Consider the following 17,493-nt stretch of genomic DNA (forward strand, 5'->3'; position numbering starts at 1 on the left):
AAGGCTGGGCTGGGAGGGGAGAGGAGAAGGGAGCTTGTATCTCCCCGGTCCCCAGGGCATGCCAGGCACCATGTAAGGCTCTTATGTCCAGGACCTCACTGGACCCCTGCCACCCTCTGAGAGATTAATCTTACTGAGGAGGAAACTGAGGCTCAGAGATATGAAGGGATTCACTCAAGGTCAGGAGTTCTTCATAAGGGATTTGAACCTACATGTCCAATTTCAACATCAGTGGTCAGAGAGGAGTAGCCAGTCCTCGCACCCAATCAAGAACATGGGCATCTTTGGCAAGAAAGCCCATGGCATGCAGGGGGTACAGAAATCCAAAGGACAAGCTCTCCTCTCTTTCTGAAGTGGGTACTTCTGCCCCCATCTGGCTACCATCGGTGCCAGGGTTCTTCTGGCAAGAGCTCCTCAATACCCTTTTGGGGAACCCCCCCAGCCCTTGTTTCCTTCAGTCCATAGGTCTTGAGGGGACCAGCTCCAGGAGGTGGGGCTTGGGACCCAGGCCTAGCCAATCAGAAAGTGCTGCACCTGCCTGGCCCGAAGAGGCTTAGGGAGGGATGTGCAGTGACAGGGACTGACTCTGCAACCTCTGCTCAGTCTAGGAAGAGGATTCTACAGTTGCCCAGCAGACAGGATCAGGTCTGGAGCTGCCAGGACCTCCTTCTTCTTCCTGAACAGAGCCTGCCTGGAGGAAGGGGCCTGCCCGAGGAAGTGCCGCACAGGGTAGAGGTGCAGACAGCACAGGGTAGTGCTGGTGACATTGGCAGAGGCTCTGGAAACAGGTTGCACTAAAGCCAAAGATTCCCCTCTGGACCTGTACATGAGCCAGTGAGGTCTGCCTCCACGTGCATGGGTGTGAGTGAGATACCAGGCAAAACCCCTTTCTGCACCCACACGTGTGTGCACATCTCTCCCATTCGGACAGCCAGACGCAGACCCTGGGCTCAGGCTTGTGGTCCCACCACGACGCCTGTGGGTGAGCCACATACCACTAGGAGGTCGTTGAACAGGAAGATTTCTCGCTGGTGTAGTCCAAGTTTCTGGGGCTTGTTTGGGTCTGGAACCTCGAAGAGTCGGCAGTAGCAGACCAACCGACGGTGGGGCAGAGAGAGCACCTGTGTAGGGAGAGGCTGTCCTGCCACGGCTGCCCAGCTCTCCTCCAGGAGCCCTGGGGGCCGCAGTGGACAAGTCTAGCCTTCCTGCTAGCAAGCCGGTGTGAGGTCCTTGGGTTAAAAAATGCCTTCGTCTCAGACAGTGAAGAGCAGATGTGTCTTTTGGCTCATGACAGTTTCCCATACTCTGTCCTCAGGAGCTACTATTTAAAATCCTTTATCTTGGGTCTCCTGAAGGACTAGGGATGGGCCCCTGCTTCTGCTGAGACCTCCTTTCCATTCTTCTGGGCAGGTACCAGGCTTCTTAAACTATCATGTTCACCTGGGAGCCTCTGGCCAAACAGCAAGTCATGTTTTGAGTCCCCACAACGTGCTGGTCATACACATGAGTCCACTCAGCCCTGCAAAAATCTTTACAGAGAAAATCTACTCTAGATGAGGAAACTGAGGCACACAGGGTAAGTAGCAACAAAACCAGGAAGTGGGCAGAGCCAGGATCTGATTCCAGACCCCATCCCCCTAAAAATATTCCTGTAGTTCTGATGCCTCAAAGACTCCAAAATCCTGAGCTGGCAGCTGACACTCTGTGGCATCTGCCCAGGTCCCATCCTCTACTCCACATACCTGCCCTGAACGTGCCCCTGACGGCTCATGCAAGCCCCCAACATGGCCATAGCTCCAGCTGCCCTTGAAGCCCAATGCCTCAGGGCGAGGGATGAGCCATCAGGGCCTGGCTCTGGGAGTGCTCAGGTTCATGCAGGACAGGGCAGAGGGTCAACGGGGTGGATTCCTAGGATCACTGCCCTGAGGCCAGGGGCTAGACGCTGCCAGGGGTGCTCTGGGCCAGGGCTGCCTGAGTTTGGCTCATGGGGGCGTTTAAGTTGACGGGGAAAAATGTGGCCTAGCCTGGGGTGCTCAGGTTGCAAAGGCGTGAAGGAGAGAAGATAGGAGGGTCAGAGAGCAAGGGCTGGAGGTAGGAGGGGCCTGGCCTCTTGCAGGGGAAGCTGGTGAAGGGGAGCTACTTTCAGGACTGAGGGACAAGGCCAGTCCATGAGGAGGGTCATGGGGAATGGCCAGGTCACCCTGTGCTCTGGGGCGTGTGGGCACACCACAAAGCTATGGCAGAGGATGGGTCCTGGGGGCAAGGAGGCGGGCACTAGGAGAGCCCAGGATCTGATTCCAGGCGCCAGGATTTTCACCACCCTACCAAGTCTCCCCCTAAAATATTCTTATAGTTCTGATACCTCAAAGACTCCAAAATCCTGAGCCAGGATTTCCAGGCATGGAATGTGGGGACGGAGCGCAGAGCAGGGTGGGGAAGCAGACAGGGCAGGACCTCAGAGGACATGCTGGGGTCTGTTTCAGGCGCAGGGTCAGGGGTCTGGGCCCCAGAAAGGAACTCAAGTCACCAGCACTCGGGCTCTGGGAGCCTGGGGAACCGGTGGAGTGACTGAGGATGCTGGGCATCCCCAGGGCAGCGGGCTACCCACAAAGGTAAAAGCAGAGAAAAATACTCACACAGCCGAGCCCAGGATGCAGGGATCCAATCTGCAGGAGAAAGTGAAACCAACAAAAGGGTGTTCATGTTTCAAGGCCACGCCCAGGCCCATGCTGCAAGTGCCCTCCCTACACCTCCCCCTGGGCTTTGACCAGCCAGTATGTGGGGGACCCGCTTTCACTGGCAGAGTTCTCTGAGAGGTCCCAGGGGACTCCTGGCCCACCCAGGAAAGGCCACCAGTGTCAGGGGCCCAGAATCGAGCCACTGCACAACCCTGGCCCGCTGGATTATTAGAAGCCTTGGCTCTCTTCGGATGTAACGCAGAGCCAATAGCTGTCATGCCCAAATAGGACAGGAGCCGCTCGGAAAACCCCCAAACCCTGGCAGAATTCACCAGCCCTGCTGGAAGGGACCACATGGAGTGGGTGGGTGGGAGTGAGAAGGCCTGACAGGCAGCCCCGCCCAGGTGGTACCCAGGCCCACCACGTACCGGCTTCTTCCCCACAATGAGCTTCTCCACCTTCTGCACCTGGGACACGTGGTCCTCATTGGTCTTCAGCTCTCGCTTACGGATCCGTTCATAGATCCCAATCAGCATTTCCCGGGGAATGTCCTCGCCATCGTCCACACCTGAGCAGGGGATGCAGCTGGATATCAGGGTGGGCCCCAGGCTCACTCAATTTACCAGTTTCTAAAGCAAATCAGAGGAGCGAACCTTCCAGCAGACCCAACAGAACCAAAGACCTCCCAGGCAGGCCCACAGCAACAGGACATTTTCAGTCAACACAAATTTCCTGAGTCCTCTTAACAGGAACAGTCCCAGCACATGTGACCCGGACTGGTAGGTGATGCGTGTCAGGGACTGAGACACCTCTAAGCCACGTTCAGAGGGCTTTATAAATGCTACCTTGCTGCATGCTAACCACAGCCCTGCGAAGTGTGCATCTCCATTCCACAGATGGGAGGACTGAGGCAGAGGTGTGGGTAGGCTGGAGTGTAAGGAGGCTGAGGTGTGTGAGTTTGGGCTCAGATGGACCTGGAGCCACGTTCTACTTTCACCCTTACTAGCTGCGTGACTATGGACAAGTGACTGCGTCACCCATGCTTGGTGTCCTCTAAAATAGGTCGCCTACAGCACAGGCTCTTTGTGAGGAAACAAGGGGTACCTGGGGCGTGCCTAGCTCTGCATCTGAGCGGTGAGAGTGCTGCAGTGGTTGCTGCTGCTGGCCCACATCACTCGGGCAGAGGCTGGAAGCCGGGCTCTGACCCAGAGCTGCCCTAACCACAAGCACACACCGCTTTCTTCCTCCCCACTCTGAAAACTGCTATGAGCAGAGAAACACCCTGTACATGTGGGAAACGCAAACTCACTTCGCAGTGAGCTCCACCGTCACCCCTCCGCCAGGCTGCAGTCCGAAGGGCTGCAGGGCTTGGGGAAGAGGGGTCTCCCACAGACAGCTGGCAGGACAGGAGATGCTCTAACCTGGGGTAGGCAACCTGGCAATGCCTGTCCAAATGACAAGTTCTAGCACCCTCTGGTCCATTGACTGCATTTGGGGACACTTATCCCATGGGAAATGAGATGTATACAAGGTTACTGTAGCACTGTTTCTAAATGGCAAAAGGCTAGAAGTAACCGGTGTACCCATTAATATATCAGCATGACAGGCTACTTACTACCCACCTGCCAAGGACAGTGAGGAAGGCCATAGTAAACACATGGGCCGTGTCTTAGCTTTAGTGAGTGGAAAAGCAAAGTGCAAAGTAGTGGAGGTTAAGTCATTCCTGCGCATGTGCATTGCATGAGTGCAGCACAGCTAGGGGGCATGGCCAGGAGGAGCCAAAACCGAGGACCTTCAGGGGCAGAGGCTATGCCCCGAGCAGGTAGGGCAGGCGGGGAGCGAAACTCTGCTAGGCACCTTCCAGTATTTTCTTTTTTCTAAATAGACTTTATTTTTAGAGCAGTTTGACGTTCTCAGCAAAATTGAGCAGAAGGCAGAGAGGGATTTCCCATGTATGCCCTGACCCCCGACACAACAGCCTCCCCTGCTGTTGCCGTCCTCACCACAGTGCTCCATTGGCACAATGATGAGCTTACACTGACGCATCAGCATCATGCAAGGTCCATGTTTTAGATTAGGGTCCACTCCGGGTGTTGTGATTCCGTGGGTTTGGGCAAACGTAGAACAACCCTCATCTACCATTATAGCATCCCACAGAACAGTGTCTCCGCCCTAAAAATCCTCTGAGCTCCGCCTACCCATCCTCTCCTCCCTCAGCCCTGGGCAGCCACTCATCCTTTTCCTGTCTTCACAGTTTTTTGTCTTTTTCAGAATGTCAGAGTTGGAATTACAGAGCATGCAGCCTGTTCAGACTGGCCTCTTTCACTCAGGGCTACGCACTTAAGGATCCTCCACGTCTCTTCATGGTCAATAGCTCACTTCTCTCCTGTGCTGAGCACTATTCCACTGTCTGAAGGAACGCAGTTTATTTATCCCTTCACCTGCTCAAGGACATCTGGTGGTTGCCAAGTTTTGAATAAAGCTGCTATAAGCATCGGCATGCAGGTTTTTCCATGGGCCTAACTTTCCAGTTCATTTGGGTAAATATCAAGGAGCACAACTGTTGGATCATATTTTCTGGTTTTTAAACTATGTGAATAAAAAAATAAAAAAATTTTAAAGTAAACTTTAATAAAAAGAAAACACTCTTAGACTGGCGTCTGTGGTGAGCTGCTCCTCCTTCACAGTCCTCCAGCCCCCAGGACTCTCCTGCTGCAGGACCCACTGGACAAACTGGGGTGACCCACTCCAGAGAGGATGTGTGTGGGGGTGGGGGCGAGGATTTCCCTATAAAAAAGACAAGCTGTCCATGCTCTGAGCACCAGGCTGGCTCCGGAAAGACCAGGGACCTGCCCAGCTTCTGTCATTTCCTGGCTGATGTGACCCTGAGGTGCACGAGGAAGATGAGAAAAAACATCCCTGAGCTCCGGGCTGAAAAGGGGTGATTTGGTGGGGACGGTCCAGGCTTGGGAGACAGAACCTTCAGCTCCTTCATTGGGACTGGGGTGCTCTGCCCCTTCCATGGGAAGCGGGGAGTTCCTGCCACCCTGTTGCCCAGACAGCTGGCAGGACTGGGTGCAACCATGGACAGGAATCACAGAGCCACTGCCACAGAGGTGTGGGCTGGCCACCACCTGACTCAGCAGCCCTGCCCGCCAAGCCTCTGCTCTGGGCCAGTCATTTTGACTGGTTCCTCCTGTTACTTCTCATTCAGGGGAGTCCCAGATGACATGCAAGAGGTTCTAAAGTAAGACAAAAAAATCAGGCCAGGCATGGTGGCTTAAGCCTGTAATCCCAGCGCTTTGGGAGGCCAAGGTTGGAGGATCACTTGAGGCCAAGGAGTTTGAGACCAGCCTGAGCAACAGAGTGAGACCCTACCTCTAGAAAAAATTAAAATTAAAAATTAGCTGGGCATGGTGGTTTGTGCCTGTGGTCCCAGCTACCTGGGAGGCTGAGGCGGGAGGATCTCTTGAGCCTGGGAGGTCAAGGGTAAAGTGACATATGTTTGCACCACCGAGCTCCAGCTTGGGCAACAAAGTAAGATTGTGTCTCGATAAATAAATAAATTTAAACAAATCAGAGACCCTCAAACTGTCCTTAGACAGTTTAATTAATTAATTTCTTAATTAAAAGAAATCAGAGGCCCTCAAACTCTCCCTGGGCTGCCAACAGCATGTAGCACACAGCTAGCTTTCCTGGAGGTAATGAGTGGCCAGCCTCCATCAGGGGTCATGTGAGAGGCTGTGAATCCCAGAAATAGGTTCAGCCCCATGGGGAGGCTCAGGGTAAGCGAGGCCCCAGTTGGATGCAGAGGAGGCCCTGGCCTCCTGGCTGCTGCTTGGACACCTGGGCCTGGGAGTACATCTGTTGCATCATCAAAGTGTCCACTGATGGCCCTTGGGAGTTCCCAAGATGCCTTGGTTCCCAGGAACTACAGACTTGATAGACTTAGGGTCTGCCATGCCCCTCAGATGTAGTAGGAGGCCACATGCAGTGACTGCTGGGTGCAGGGAATGGCTGTCTGTGAGCTCTAAGCTATCCTGCAGTCCGCTCAGCACCCTTTCCTGCCTCCCAAGGGAGGTGGCAGAACCACTCTGGTCTTGGAGCCTAGCTCAGGTGCCATCTCCCTGTAACCTCTGCTGCCTGAGGTTCTTGCCACAGTGGTGCCCACCACCAGGGGAAGGGGAAAGCACCTGAGACCCCGGAGCGGAGCTGGAGTTGCCCCCTGGAGAGTAACCCTGTCCAAGGAGAGGGGATGCAGAACCACCACAGAATAAACAGAATGAACAGCTTTGTCAGCTCTACACAGTCTTAAAGCTGGGCTGGATTCACACTGGCTCGTCTTTGCTTTGACAAACAGTGACACCCTTTCCAAGGAACCCTCAGTCCCTGTCCTTTCAACCCACCCTCAGCTCTTGCAGCCAGGGTTCCCACAGGGGCAGAGGGACACAGTGCCTTCCCCCTTACTTCCAGGGACTCTGGGGCTCACAAGGGACACACTGGGCTGGCAAGAAGCTGCCTAGGAGAAGGTCACGGCCTTTTAACTCCTTTCCTGTCTCTGATCAGAAAAGGAGGACTTGCTTCCCACAGACCCTGCACCCACACGTCCCGGCACATGCCCACCTCCCCAAGGGCAGGGAGCCGGGTGTGCACCCCAGTGCCAGCAGCCGGAAGCTGCACTGGCTAGAATTCAGCAGCACTGCTTTTCATTACATTTGTTTTTATAATTACTTTCTACACAAGGCAAATGCTACTGGTTTTCCATTTACAGTAGCGATGTCAAGTCCCCTTTTAAAATATATACTTTTAGGTAAAAAGACAAAAATGCCAGTTTCATCCTTCAAGGACAAGCTAACAGTGTCACCTTCCCCATGAGGAAGGTTTCCCAACACCCTGAGAACCTGGCCTGTGTCACGCAGCCTGTATCCCACAGGGGCTTCTCTAAGGCAGTGCCCTTTTCAGTCATCTGTGCTGTGCTCCCCGAAGGCCCCTCCATGCCAGACCCTGGTGTGCTAGAGCCCAGCTCCCCAGCTCAAGGCTGCCTCATGCCCCTGTTTACCCTTACACCTGGGGAGGGTCTGGGTGGGTCAGGTGCGGGAGCAAGTCTACAATGGCCAACCGCCCGAGACAGCTCACCTCGGAGGTTCTTGATGAAGTCCTCCAGTTTCATCTTGCGCTCAGGCTTGACATTGGGGCTGTACATGTCGGTGTTCAGCAGGATGATGGCAAAGGCCAGGATGAAAATGGTGTCTGGGTTCCGGAACTGCCGCACTACTCCGGGGTTGCAGATGCAGTAGCGCTGGCTGCAGGACGGGAGAGAGGGGGTCAGAAACACGGTGCAGCAAGAAACATGGCCCCTCTCTCACCAGCAGAGGCTGTCACATGCCACTGAGCCTCAGCTCCTGCTTCTGGTGAGTGACGATCATGCCTGCCTGTCAGAGTTGGCCCTGACCACCCACTCACCCTCCTCACTCTACTGCAGTCCCTCCTGCCTTACAAGGCTGGGACCCTCTCCCTGCTGCCTGCAATGGCAATGTCACAGTGGGTGTCGGGCATGCCCTTGAGGGCAGGTGAAAGGAGCCCAGGCCTTCTCCACACCAGCTCAGAGGGAGAGGCACCCCGCCTTGTCTTAGCCATGGCTACAGGAGTCTCAGGTTCAACAGCTATGGACCGACAGCTCCAAGAACGTCCCCCGCCTTAGTCAGCCTGCTTGCCACTCCTGCTGCCACCCCAGGAGCCCCTCCATTGGTGATTTCATGGAGGAGTAGGTGACAAGAGGCAGGCACAGAGCGGAGGAGCCAGGCAATAAGCCCAGCTTAGTGCCCTCCCCTCTAGGAAGCCGTCCTGGAAGGAAGTGGGTGTATGCTGCCTCCCGCCAGGGCCCTGGGGTTGTTCTCCCTCCATATCCTCAATCCTCCTGGCCACCACTGGTGCTGAGCCCAGAGGGCTGGGTTAGCAGCTGACTTGTGCCAACCACACCCAGCACTGAACAGAGAGACTCCTCCACAGCCAGTCTGAATGCAGTCCCAGAATGGAGGACTGCATGGTGACCACAGGCTCACTGTTGGGTCAGAAGCTGGGCTAAGTGTGCCTATGTGTCCTGTGTCATTTTGTCCTTGCACCCCTCTCTAGGGTATGTGCTATTGTTATTCCACCTCACAGGTGAAGAAATGAAGCACAGAGAAGTTAAGTAACCAGCATAGGGCCCCACAGCCAGTAAGTGGTGGTCAGTGACTAAACCAGGCAACTGGCGGTCTGGCTTGTGCTCTGAGTCACTGTGCCGCTCCTTGTGAATGAGCAAATGAATGACTAGACAGACGGACCAAGGATGAACGCAGAGCTGTGGGGAACTTGGAGGAAGAGCATTCAGAATCCCGATTTGAACACCCAGAATCCTAGCAGTCACAATCACAACCTCTTTCAACTTTGGTTTCCTCATCTTCACACAATTAGAATAATCAGTACAGTCTCCTCCACCCGCACCACCTCACAATGTCTGAAAGGAGTCTGACACAGTGCCTGGAATGCAGGAGGGACCACTACGATCACCCCAAAAGCAATACTCAGGAAGACATGGCTCTGTCTAGGGATGGCGGGGATGCAGCCTTTGGTCCATCCTTGGGCTCTGAAGCTGGGGACACCATCCTCCCCCGATGCAGCACCCCCAGCCAGCCTGGGCCCCACCTGAAGGCCTCGATGAGCCGCTCCACTTTCTGAGCCTCCCCTTGGACACGAATGTGCGCCTGGAATTTCCTGAGGGCCTCGTCCAGCTCCATCGCAGAAAAGTCCATCTCGTCTACCACGCAGCTGGAACAGAGACAGATGGTCCCACATAAACACCCCTTGTGGGTGTGACACACCCAGCCCATGCCCAGGTGATGGTGCCTGGAGTCCCAGGAATGGGCTGCCTCCTGGCAGGGAGGGCCCCTGCCTGACTCCATCCAATCAGCCAAGAGCCCTCAGAATGCAGCAAAAAGACCTCCAGGCTTCTGGGGAGCCCGTGAAGCCCCTGGATCTAGGGAAGTGTGTGTGCCTACATTTATATGGACAGTTTTCTCAGAGGGGTAGAACATATGGTTATTTGGATCAAAGCCCTTCCCAAGAGACAAACATTTTTAAGCACAGCCCTCACCAGGCACACAGTGGACGCTACCGTGAGTCTCCTCTCCTTTTGCATGGGGTTGGGGAGTTGGCTGCCATTTTCACAGTGAGGAAAGGGGTGCCGAGGGTGTTGACTTTCAGAATGAGCCTGTCCTCTTGTGAGGAGAGTATCAGCGTGGTGGGCTGGGTTTTGCAGGTGCTTTTCCAGGGACTTGAATGGGCCATGCACTCTCATCTGTGGCGCAGAGCCTGGAGGGGTGGCTGATGAATGGTCCCTACATTTTTCCCATGGCCCTGCCCCCAGCACACCCTTCCAGTCCTTCCTATGGTGACCCCTGAACAGAGAAGATGGAGTCTGCACAAGGAACTCTGGGGCAGGCTCCAGCTTCTGGCCCAGCTCCCTAATGATGCTATGGTCACTCCCATGGGGCAGAGGCCTGGCTAGGCAGGCCTGATCCCTCTCCCAGGGCCATCCCTGTATGGGGGTGAGGCAGCTGCTTCCACCCTCCTCAGAGCACTCAAGGCCTCGTGGGGTAACAGCCTTGAAGGTGGCTGTGGAGCAGTGGGGAGAGGGCAGCAGGGAGCAGGCAGGAGGATTTGCTGAGCAGCAGGAGCAGCGGCCTTGCAGATGCCTGGGGTGGTGGCCTGGGGGAGCCAGCCACTTCCTGAGGCCACTGCTATTTTCTGACATGAGGAGAACAATGTGCGGATTTCCTAAGGACCAGGGATAGGCTTGGAGAGGTGAGTCAGGGCAGTGTAGGAATGGCTGCAGGGGATGGGGCAGGAGCTGGGCATTCACCAAGGAGCTCCTGGGCTTTCCCGTGGACATTTCGTCATGCCTGCTTCAAAGAGGGGAGGGGCGGTAGCACCCAATCGATACAGTAGGCTTCTCCACGTGCTGAGCAGGGAGAAAGGCGCCCAACCTGCATATGCTTGGCCAACCAAGGGCACAGATGTTCTGCTGGTGCCTCCACACTTAGCCTCCTGGGTATGGAGCAGGGACTATATGAGTACCTGTGTGTGTGAGTGAGTCCGTGTGTGTGGGGGTGTGTGCCCAGGCCAGCCCCTCCCACTGAGCCTCAGTTTCCCCATCTATGAGACAAAAAGGGTGATAGCATCTGCTGCCTCCTAGGGAAGCAGCAGACATGGCAGGTGCACTGGCCAGCCCCAGGGAATGTGAGGTCTCGTGCTCCAGGGACTGCTGCTCCTGGGCACCTGCTCCCTGGCCCTTGCTGGTCCCCTCGGCTGCACATGGGCAGGACTGTGCGGCTGGAAGGGACTGCCCCTGCTATGGGACGGCCAGCATGTTACCCTGATCTGACTGCTCTTCCTGGCCCACTGTTCTGGCTCAGAGAGTTGGGAACCCATTTTTCTGCAGGGCCTCAAGTAGCCGAGAGTGCTATGCTTACCAGCTCTCTGAGCTGGGGGAAGCTGTGGGATCAGGGGGTAGGGATAGACACACAGCCTAAATCTCCCAGCTGGGAGAATGAGCCAGGGGCAGAGCTTGGCACGGCTGCCCACAGGGAGGCAGCTCACTTGGTCTGGCTCCCTACTGCTCTCCCCAGGAGTGAGCCAGGAGCAGGCAGGGCCTGCAGTCCATGCAGGAGGAAGGCAGCCAAGCCAGGGGAAGGGGCTCTGACCTTCAGTTGCCGGCTCCTGCCAGCCCTGCTGTGCAAGGCTGCAAGAATGTGAGTCACTGAGGGCTGTGATGCTCAGCGCTGGGTTGGATCAACTGTGCTTAGGGATGGAGGGAAGGGAGGGACTGAGGGTACATGCCAGAGGGCAGGTGGACTGGCAATGGGGTCCACGTGTCAGACAGCAGGTGCCCACCTGTGTACTGGGCAGATGTGGGGCATCTGCATGTGCGTCTCTAGAAGTTAGGAAGAGAGAAGTAGGGACCCAGCCCATGTCCCAGCAAGCAGGGTAGGCCCGGCCCCGTGTATGCCCAGGGTGCATGAGGGCACGTGTGGAATTGGGTCCCACCCTGCAGAACTCACTCGAGCACGTCACGGTTGAACTGCTTCTGCCGGTTGCCCAGGAACTCGCCGATCATCTGCCGGCTGAGGCCCTTGCGCTGCAGCAGGAAGTGGGCCACCCCCACAGGCGTGTCTGGCACGAAGCCACGCTCGATGAGGTACTGGACTCCCTTCTCAGGCTTCCTGGGGTGGGACAAGAAGCACACTCAGCCCCAGCTGCCCGGCCACTTGCCAGGCAACTGGGGGGTGGATCTCTGCTCAGTGGATGGTTGACATTCTCCCTCCCTGCCCAACTGCACCAGCCCTCATCCCTGTAGGCATTTGGGGGTCTCTAATTCCATCTCCTGCCTGAGTGGGGACTTAAGAGCCCAGGCTGGCACTGGAAGACCCTGGGCTCCAGGCATCCTGCCCTGTCTCAAACCCCAAATGTGGGGGGCCTGGTACAAAAGTCTTCATCTAGACTCGCCCAGACCTTGTACAAAGAATGGGCTGAGCTGGCTGCAGGGGTGCATCCATGGGTGCTGGAGCCAGGCTGTCACTCTCCTGCCCTGCCTGCAGTCCCTTCTCGGCTGCCGGGCACTGGCCCCAAAAGTCCGCACGCACATTCAGAATTAGGATCCCTGTCCGGCCCAGAATTAGAATCCCTTTTCCCCTCAGTGTGAAAGCCACTGCCCCAGACTGCACTTCTGAGCAGACTGGAACCCTCCACCTGTCAACGGGCAATAAGGAACAGCAACCACAGCAATGGCAGGAGGCATTCACTCTATACCGCTGTCAAGGCGCCCTGTGCAAACTCACTTACCCGATTCCCACTCGGGGAGGTCAGCACTCTGGTTACCTGAAGTGCTCAGGAGCCCAGACTTGGGAGCCCAACAGCCATATGGCCTTCCAGGGGCCCTGGCCTCCCTGTTGTAAACACTGAGGAAGTAGTCAGATGCCTGCAACGACGCACTCAGTAAGTACCACGAGAGGTTTCTATGCTGAGTCCCAGTTCATGAAAGTGTGATGGAAGTGCAGGGGGGCAGTGTTTCTAGCTGGAGGTCACAGCACCAGCAGCAGGGCTGGCCCTGCAGGGCTGAGTGTGTCCAGTGGAGATCAGGCCCCCAGAGCATGGGTCATTCCGCTGGCTCAAGCCTCTCAGTGCCCAAGATGTGTGCAGAGCCAGGCCTTGGCAGGAATGGGCACATGTTATGGGCTGATGGGGCCTAGTGCCAGGCAGGCTGTGGGGCCATGACATTGACCCTGCTGCTCATACTAGCCCTGGAAGCAGGCCCTGCCTCCGTGTGGCACTCAGGCCACGTGAGCCCTGGCAGGCCTCTTCTCCCTTCGGGCCTCAGACACCCTGCCCATCTTATGGTACGTCTCTTGCTTGGCTGACCTGGCAGGGTGGTCCTGGTGGTCAAAGGAGAGAGACTGGGCTGGGTGCAGTGGCTCACACCTGTAAGTCCAGTACTTTGGGAGGCCGAGGCAGGTGTATCACCTGAGGTCAGGAGTTCCAGACCAGCCTGGGCAACATGGTGAGACCCCCATCTCTACTAAAAATCCCCAATCACCCAGGCATAGTGGCTCATGCCTGTAGTGCCAGCTACTCAGGAGGCTGAGAAAGGAGAATCGTTGAACTCGGGAGGCATAGGATGCAGTGAGCCGAGACTGTACCATTGCACTCCAGCCTGGACAAGAGAGCAAGACTCTGTCTCAAAAACAAAGGACAGACTGGTGTGAGAGGAGGATTTGAAGATGGCCACACATGTGACCCTAGAGGATGGGTGTCATTCTCTGCGGAGTTTGCCAGGTGACTCAGGGAGCTGTGTGGAGCCATCAGGCCAGACCGGCTCCATGTCCCCCTGCCCTGAGTCCTCAGAGTCACCGAGGGCTGTTGAGCAGTTGGGACACCCCCCAGGGACATGTGCTTCCTCAAGAGTCCACGAGGGGCCCAGTGTGGCTTATGCTCCCTTGCCTCATGGCACACCCAGTACCCGTGCTGGGGTGAAATCGGCCGGGTCATCCACTAACTGGGGGGCTGGGCCTGACCCCTTACCCCAGTGGGTAGAGGTCAGCATTCTTCTGTCCCCGAGGTAGGGAATGGAGATGAAAGCCGGTGTCCACCTGCTGCATAACCTGCACAGCTCCTGGTTGATAGCAGTGCCCTGCCGACCCTGCATTTCCACGTGCAAGTGAAAGCAAGCCTCCTGGCTGCAAGGTAACCCTGCTATTTTTACTCCAGGATGGCCACACCCCTAAGCTTGTCCCCAGGAGGGTGGCAGGGAGCAGCCACTAGCCAGCTTTGTCCTGGGACAGAAGTGGGACCCAGGGCCCCAGGATGGAAGGACCAGGGTTTCACTGTTCACAAGATCACATGCCTATTATTCAGGGTCTCCAACCAAGAACTGCTCCAATGCCCCAGGCCTCTACGGCCACAGCCAGAGCACTACAGGTCCTCACTACCCTGCTCCATGCCAGCCCTAGCCCACACCCTCTTCTCCCTCCCTCAGCTTCCAGGGGAGGGGTCGCCATGGTTCACCTACAGTTGGGTTTTCTTTGGCTCACACACACTTAACAAAAGAATTCTAGTTAGTTGCTAGTATTTAAAAACTGGAAGAGTGCACAAAAAATCTGGATTTCTGGCTTCTGAAAAATCAGACCTTCTGGCATCCCTGGCTGGTGCTCCCTGGCCCCTACGGCAGTGACTGGGGGAGCTGGGCTGGGCTGCCCCCACCCCCTGCTGCCTGGTCCCTTCCCCACACAGGTGCATGCTCTGCCTCACACCCAGGCTGCCTGGTCCTTCCAGGCCATTGCTGCAGTGCCCAGGTCCAGGCCCAGATGGGTCCCGCCTTCTGTCGCTTCCCAGGCCAGTGGCTGCTCTTTTTTGCCTACATCCAACCGCTGGTGTTAATGTGCCATGTCCGGGGACTTCCAGGACAAGGCTCTTTGGCCCTGGAGGCACTCAGAGCACAGAGAGAAGAGGGGAAGGCGCTGCAGGAGAGGGACATGTGGGCTCTTCGGGATCAGGGGAGCACCATGTGTCTGCTGTGCCAGGCTTCACTTGGTGAACACGGGTTGGGAGTAGGCTGTGGGCCCCTGTGGGTACGGCCGAGAGGCCTAGTCTGGGCAGGCAACAGGGGACACAGACTGAGGGATCAGGCAGTTTTCTGAGGAGAGGTGACAGTGAGGACAAAGGCCCTGAGGTGGATGGGGAGACCTGAGAGGCTGCTCCAAGGTTGAACACAGGGACCCCGGGGGAAGGCAAAGGGGGCAGTAGGCTGGCGGGCAGATGGCACTGTGCTGCAGGCCAGGGGGAGGGGTCTGGCTTTCTTCCAGGTGGGCTGAGAAGGCCGAGTGCTGTGAAGAGGGCGGTGATGGGAGTCCTAAGTTCACATGGGTGATACTGTGCTGGGGAGATCATGGGCCAGGGCCCAGCCAGCAGCTGAGTAAGGGGCTTCTGCGGGTACCCAGGCGTGCTGCAGCAGAGGCGGGAGGGGGCTGGGTCGAGGACACAGTCTGAGGGCAGAGGTGTCAATATTAGCTGAGGGATCTGTGGTGGGGGGTGGCTGAGGTGGGGGCAGTGAGGGTAGGAGCAGGAAAGATGAGGAGCAGTGGGTCCAGGATGGTGTCAGCTTTCAACTTTAACCTAGTACAGGTGATGGATTCCACCTGGCAGAGTTCAAGGGTGATGCCACAGAAGCGAGGATGCCCAGTGATGAGGCCTAGGCAGGTGACAAGGAGCTTGCCACTGACCCAAGGGGAGCTGGGGAGGAGCTGTGACTGGACGGCCGGCCAGGGCTGGCTCCAGGTCAGGGCTGGGAGTCTCCACAAGGCTCTCTGAAGGAGTGACAGGTCCTCAAAAGCCTCCCTGACAGCAGACAGCTGGCCAGACAGCTGGCATTTACTGGTGGGAATCCCCTGCCATTGGGACCCTGCTATCTTCCCCACTCCTAGCTCGTGTAATGAAGCCCTTCCTTCCCCAACCTGTCAGTAGTGGCCCTGCTGGGCTGTGAGTTCTCTATCCACCTGTGCCCCCGTCATTGAGTTCCAGAGGTCTACCAAGCATCACACAGGCTGGAGGTGGGCCTTAGGTGTGGCCCTGGGCCCCCACTGCCTCCTCTTACAGCAGGACTTCACTTTCCTGGCCAGTCTAGGGAGGGGGCTGTAGGACGTGCTTCAGCCACTGAACTGTGAGCCGAGGGGGTCTGTGTCACTTCAAGGGGGAAGCTGTACTATCCCTATGGAACATCCACCTCCTTCATTCATTCCACAAACATTTATCAAGCACCTACCCTGGCCAGGTGTTATGCTAGCACAGTGACAGTTCCCAACCTTAACAAACATCCCTTCTAATTGGAGAGAGATATAGGAAGAGGTAAAGTCTGAGGATACAGAAACATGCTACAGTACAAGCATCAGGGCCATGGCTGGGAGAGCCAGAAGGCTGCACTTCTGTCTCAGCTCCACTTCTGGCTGGGTGACCCAGGGTGAGTTACTTAACCTCTCTGTGTCTCTGTATAATGGGGATGACGACAGCTCACACAACAGAGTTACTGTGAATAATCCACGAGTTCATACTCAGCCAACACAAAAGCCTTGACAGATAACAAAATGGGGGCACAGAAGGGTCAAAAAATTGGCTCCAGGTTGCCCAGCAAGATGAAGAGTGCTGGGACTTATAATTTACACTTCTGCCCCAGAAGTCCCTAAAAATTCCCTCTACCCTCTAGACACCCTTCCTGCTGCTGAAAATCTACTCTGTCCAACTCTGCAGTCACCCCATCCCCACCGTCCCTCTGTGTACACCCATAACTCTTTCTTTAGCTCTTGTCTCCACCCTGTAAGGACCCAGCATCAACAGGTGCTGGCTGCAACCTTCTCACCATCTATACTTGACCCACCTCTGCACCCCGGGCCCTGCTGCCCCTTAAAATGCCCCAGCAGGCAGTATAGTCGGAGCCCCCAACTCCATCCCTGCAGTGTGCTCTCAGGTCTGGCCTTAGCTGCCTCTCTAAGCCTGGCTGAGCCAGCTTTTCCTTACGTCAGATGCTGATTGAGATTCAAGTGTGACAGGTGAGCACAGACTGCACACCAGTCACTTCCTGCACATGCACCTCTCATGCTCATTCAGCTGCAAGCTGAGCTGCTGGTGGGAAGAGCAAGCTATGTGAGCCTCTGAGGAAGAGCCACTGCAAGGCTGTGGATTACAAGTGGGGAACACCGACCTGCTGGAGTCAAGCCCTGAGTGCTTACCCTGATATCTTCCCAGCAGGGGTGTGCAGGGTGCAGAAGAGGGTTCTCTCGCTCTCTTTTAGACATGAGTCTCACTGTGTTGCCCAGACTGGCCTCCAAATCCTGGGTTCAAGTGATCCTCCCACCTCAGCCTCCCAAGTAGGTGGGACCACAGGCATGTACCACTATGCCTGGCTCCAGTCCTTTTTAACTGTTCAGGATAATTAAGAGATGTGGAAGAGGATGGATGCCCAGGCACCTAGCTTCCGCCTTCAGGTGTCCCAGCCTACCCTCGAGCTCTGGCCGTAAGACCCGGTGGGCAGATTCTACTCTCTACTCCAGGACAGTCAGAGTTCTGCATCCTGCAGGACCAAGGAAGAGGTTCAGGGAGAGGCACGAGAGCCATGAGGAGCCGATGAGGAGAGGAGAATCTCTCTTCTGTCTACTGGGGTTGCCTTGAGGTTGGACTACAGGCTTGGGGTCTTCTGATGGCCCTCCTGCCCTGGGTTAAGGAGGATCTGGCA

The 17,493-nt window shown here is 56.2% G+C and overlaps 1 protein-coding gene across 30 annotated transcripts in view; it reads right to left on the reverse strand.

Annotated features, from left to right (window-relative positions):
- Nucleotides 1-17,493, reverse strand: part of IQSEC1 (IQ motif and Sec7 domain ArfGEF 1) — a 374,166-nt gene that overhangs the window by 15,409 nt on the left and 341,264 nt on the right. For all 30 annotated transcript variants that reach the window (XM_035273700.3, XM_078351685.1, XM_078351687.1 and 27 more), the window contains 6 exons: nucleotides 11,777-11,938; nucleotides 9,363-9,485; nucleotides 7,815-7,981; nucleotides 3,107-3,246; nucleotides 2,637-2,666; nucleotides 996-1,121 (listed from right to left, as the gene is read on the reverse strand). In XM_035273700.3, coding sequence (XP_035129591.1) covers nucleotides 996-1,121; nucleotides 2,637-2,666; nucleotides 3,107-3,246; nucleotides 7,815-7,981; nucleotides 9,363-9,485; nucleotides 11,777-11,938 — 748 coding nt within the window. The remainder of the gene's footprint in view (nucleotides 1-995; nucleotides 1,122-2,636; nucleotides 2,667-3,106; nucleotides 3,247-7,814; nucleotides 7,982-9,362; nucleotides 9,486-11,776; nucleotides 11,939-17,493) is intronic.

Source organism: Callithrix jacchus, chromosome 15 (assembly GCF_049354715.1).
Source record: "Callithrix jacchus isolate 240 chromosome 15, calJac240_pri, whole genome shotgun sequence".
In the NCBI taxonomy this organism is placed as follows: Eukaryota; Metazoa; Chordata; class Mammalia; order Primates; family Cebidae; genus Callithrix; species Callithrix jacchus.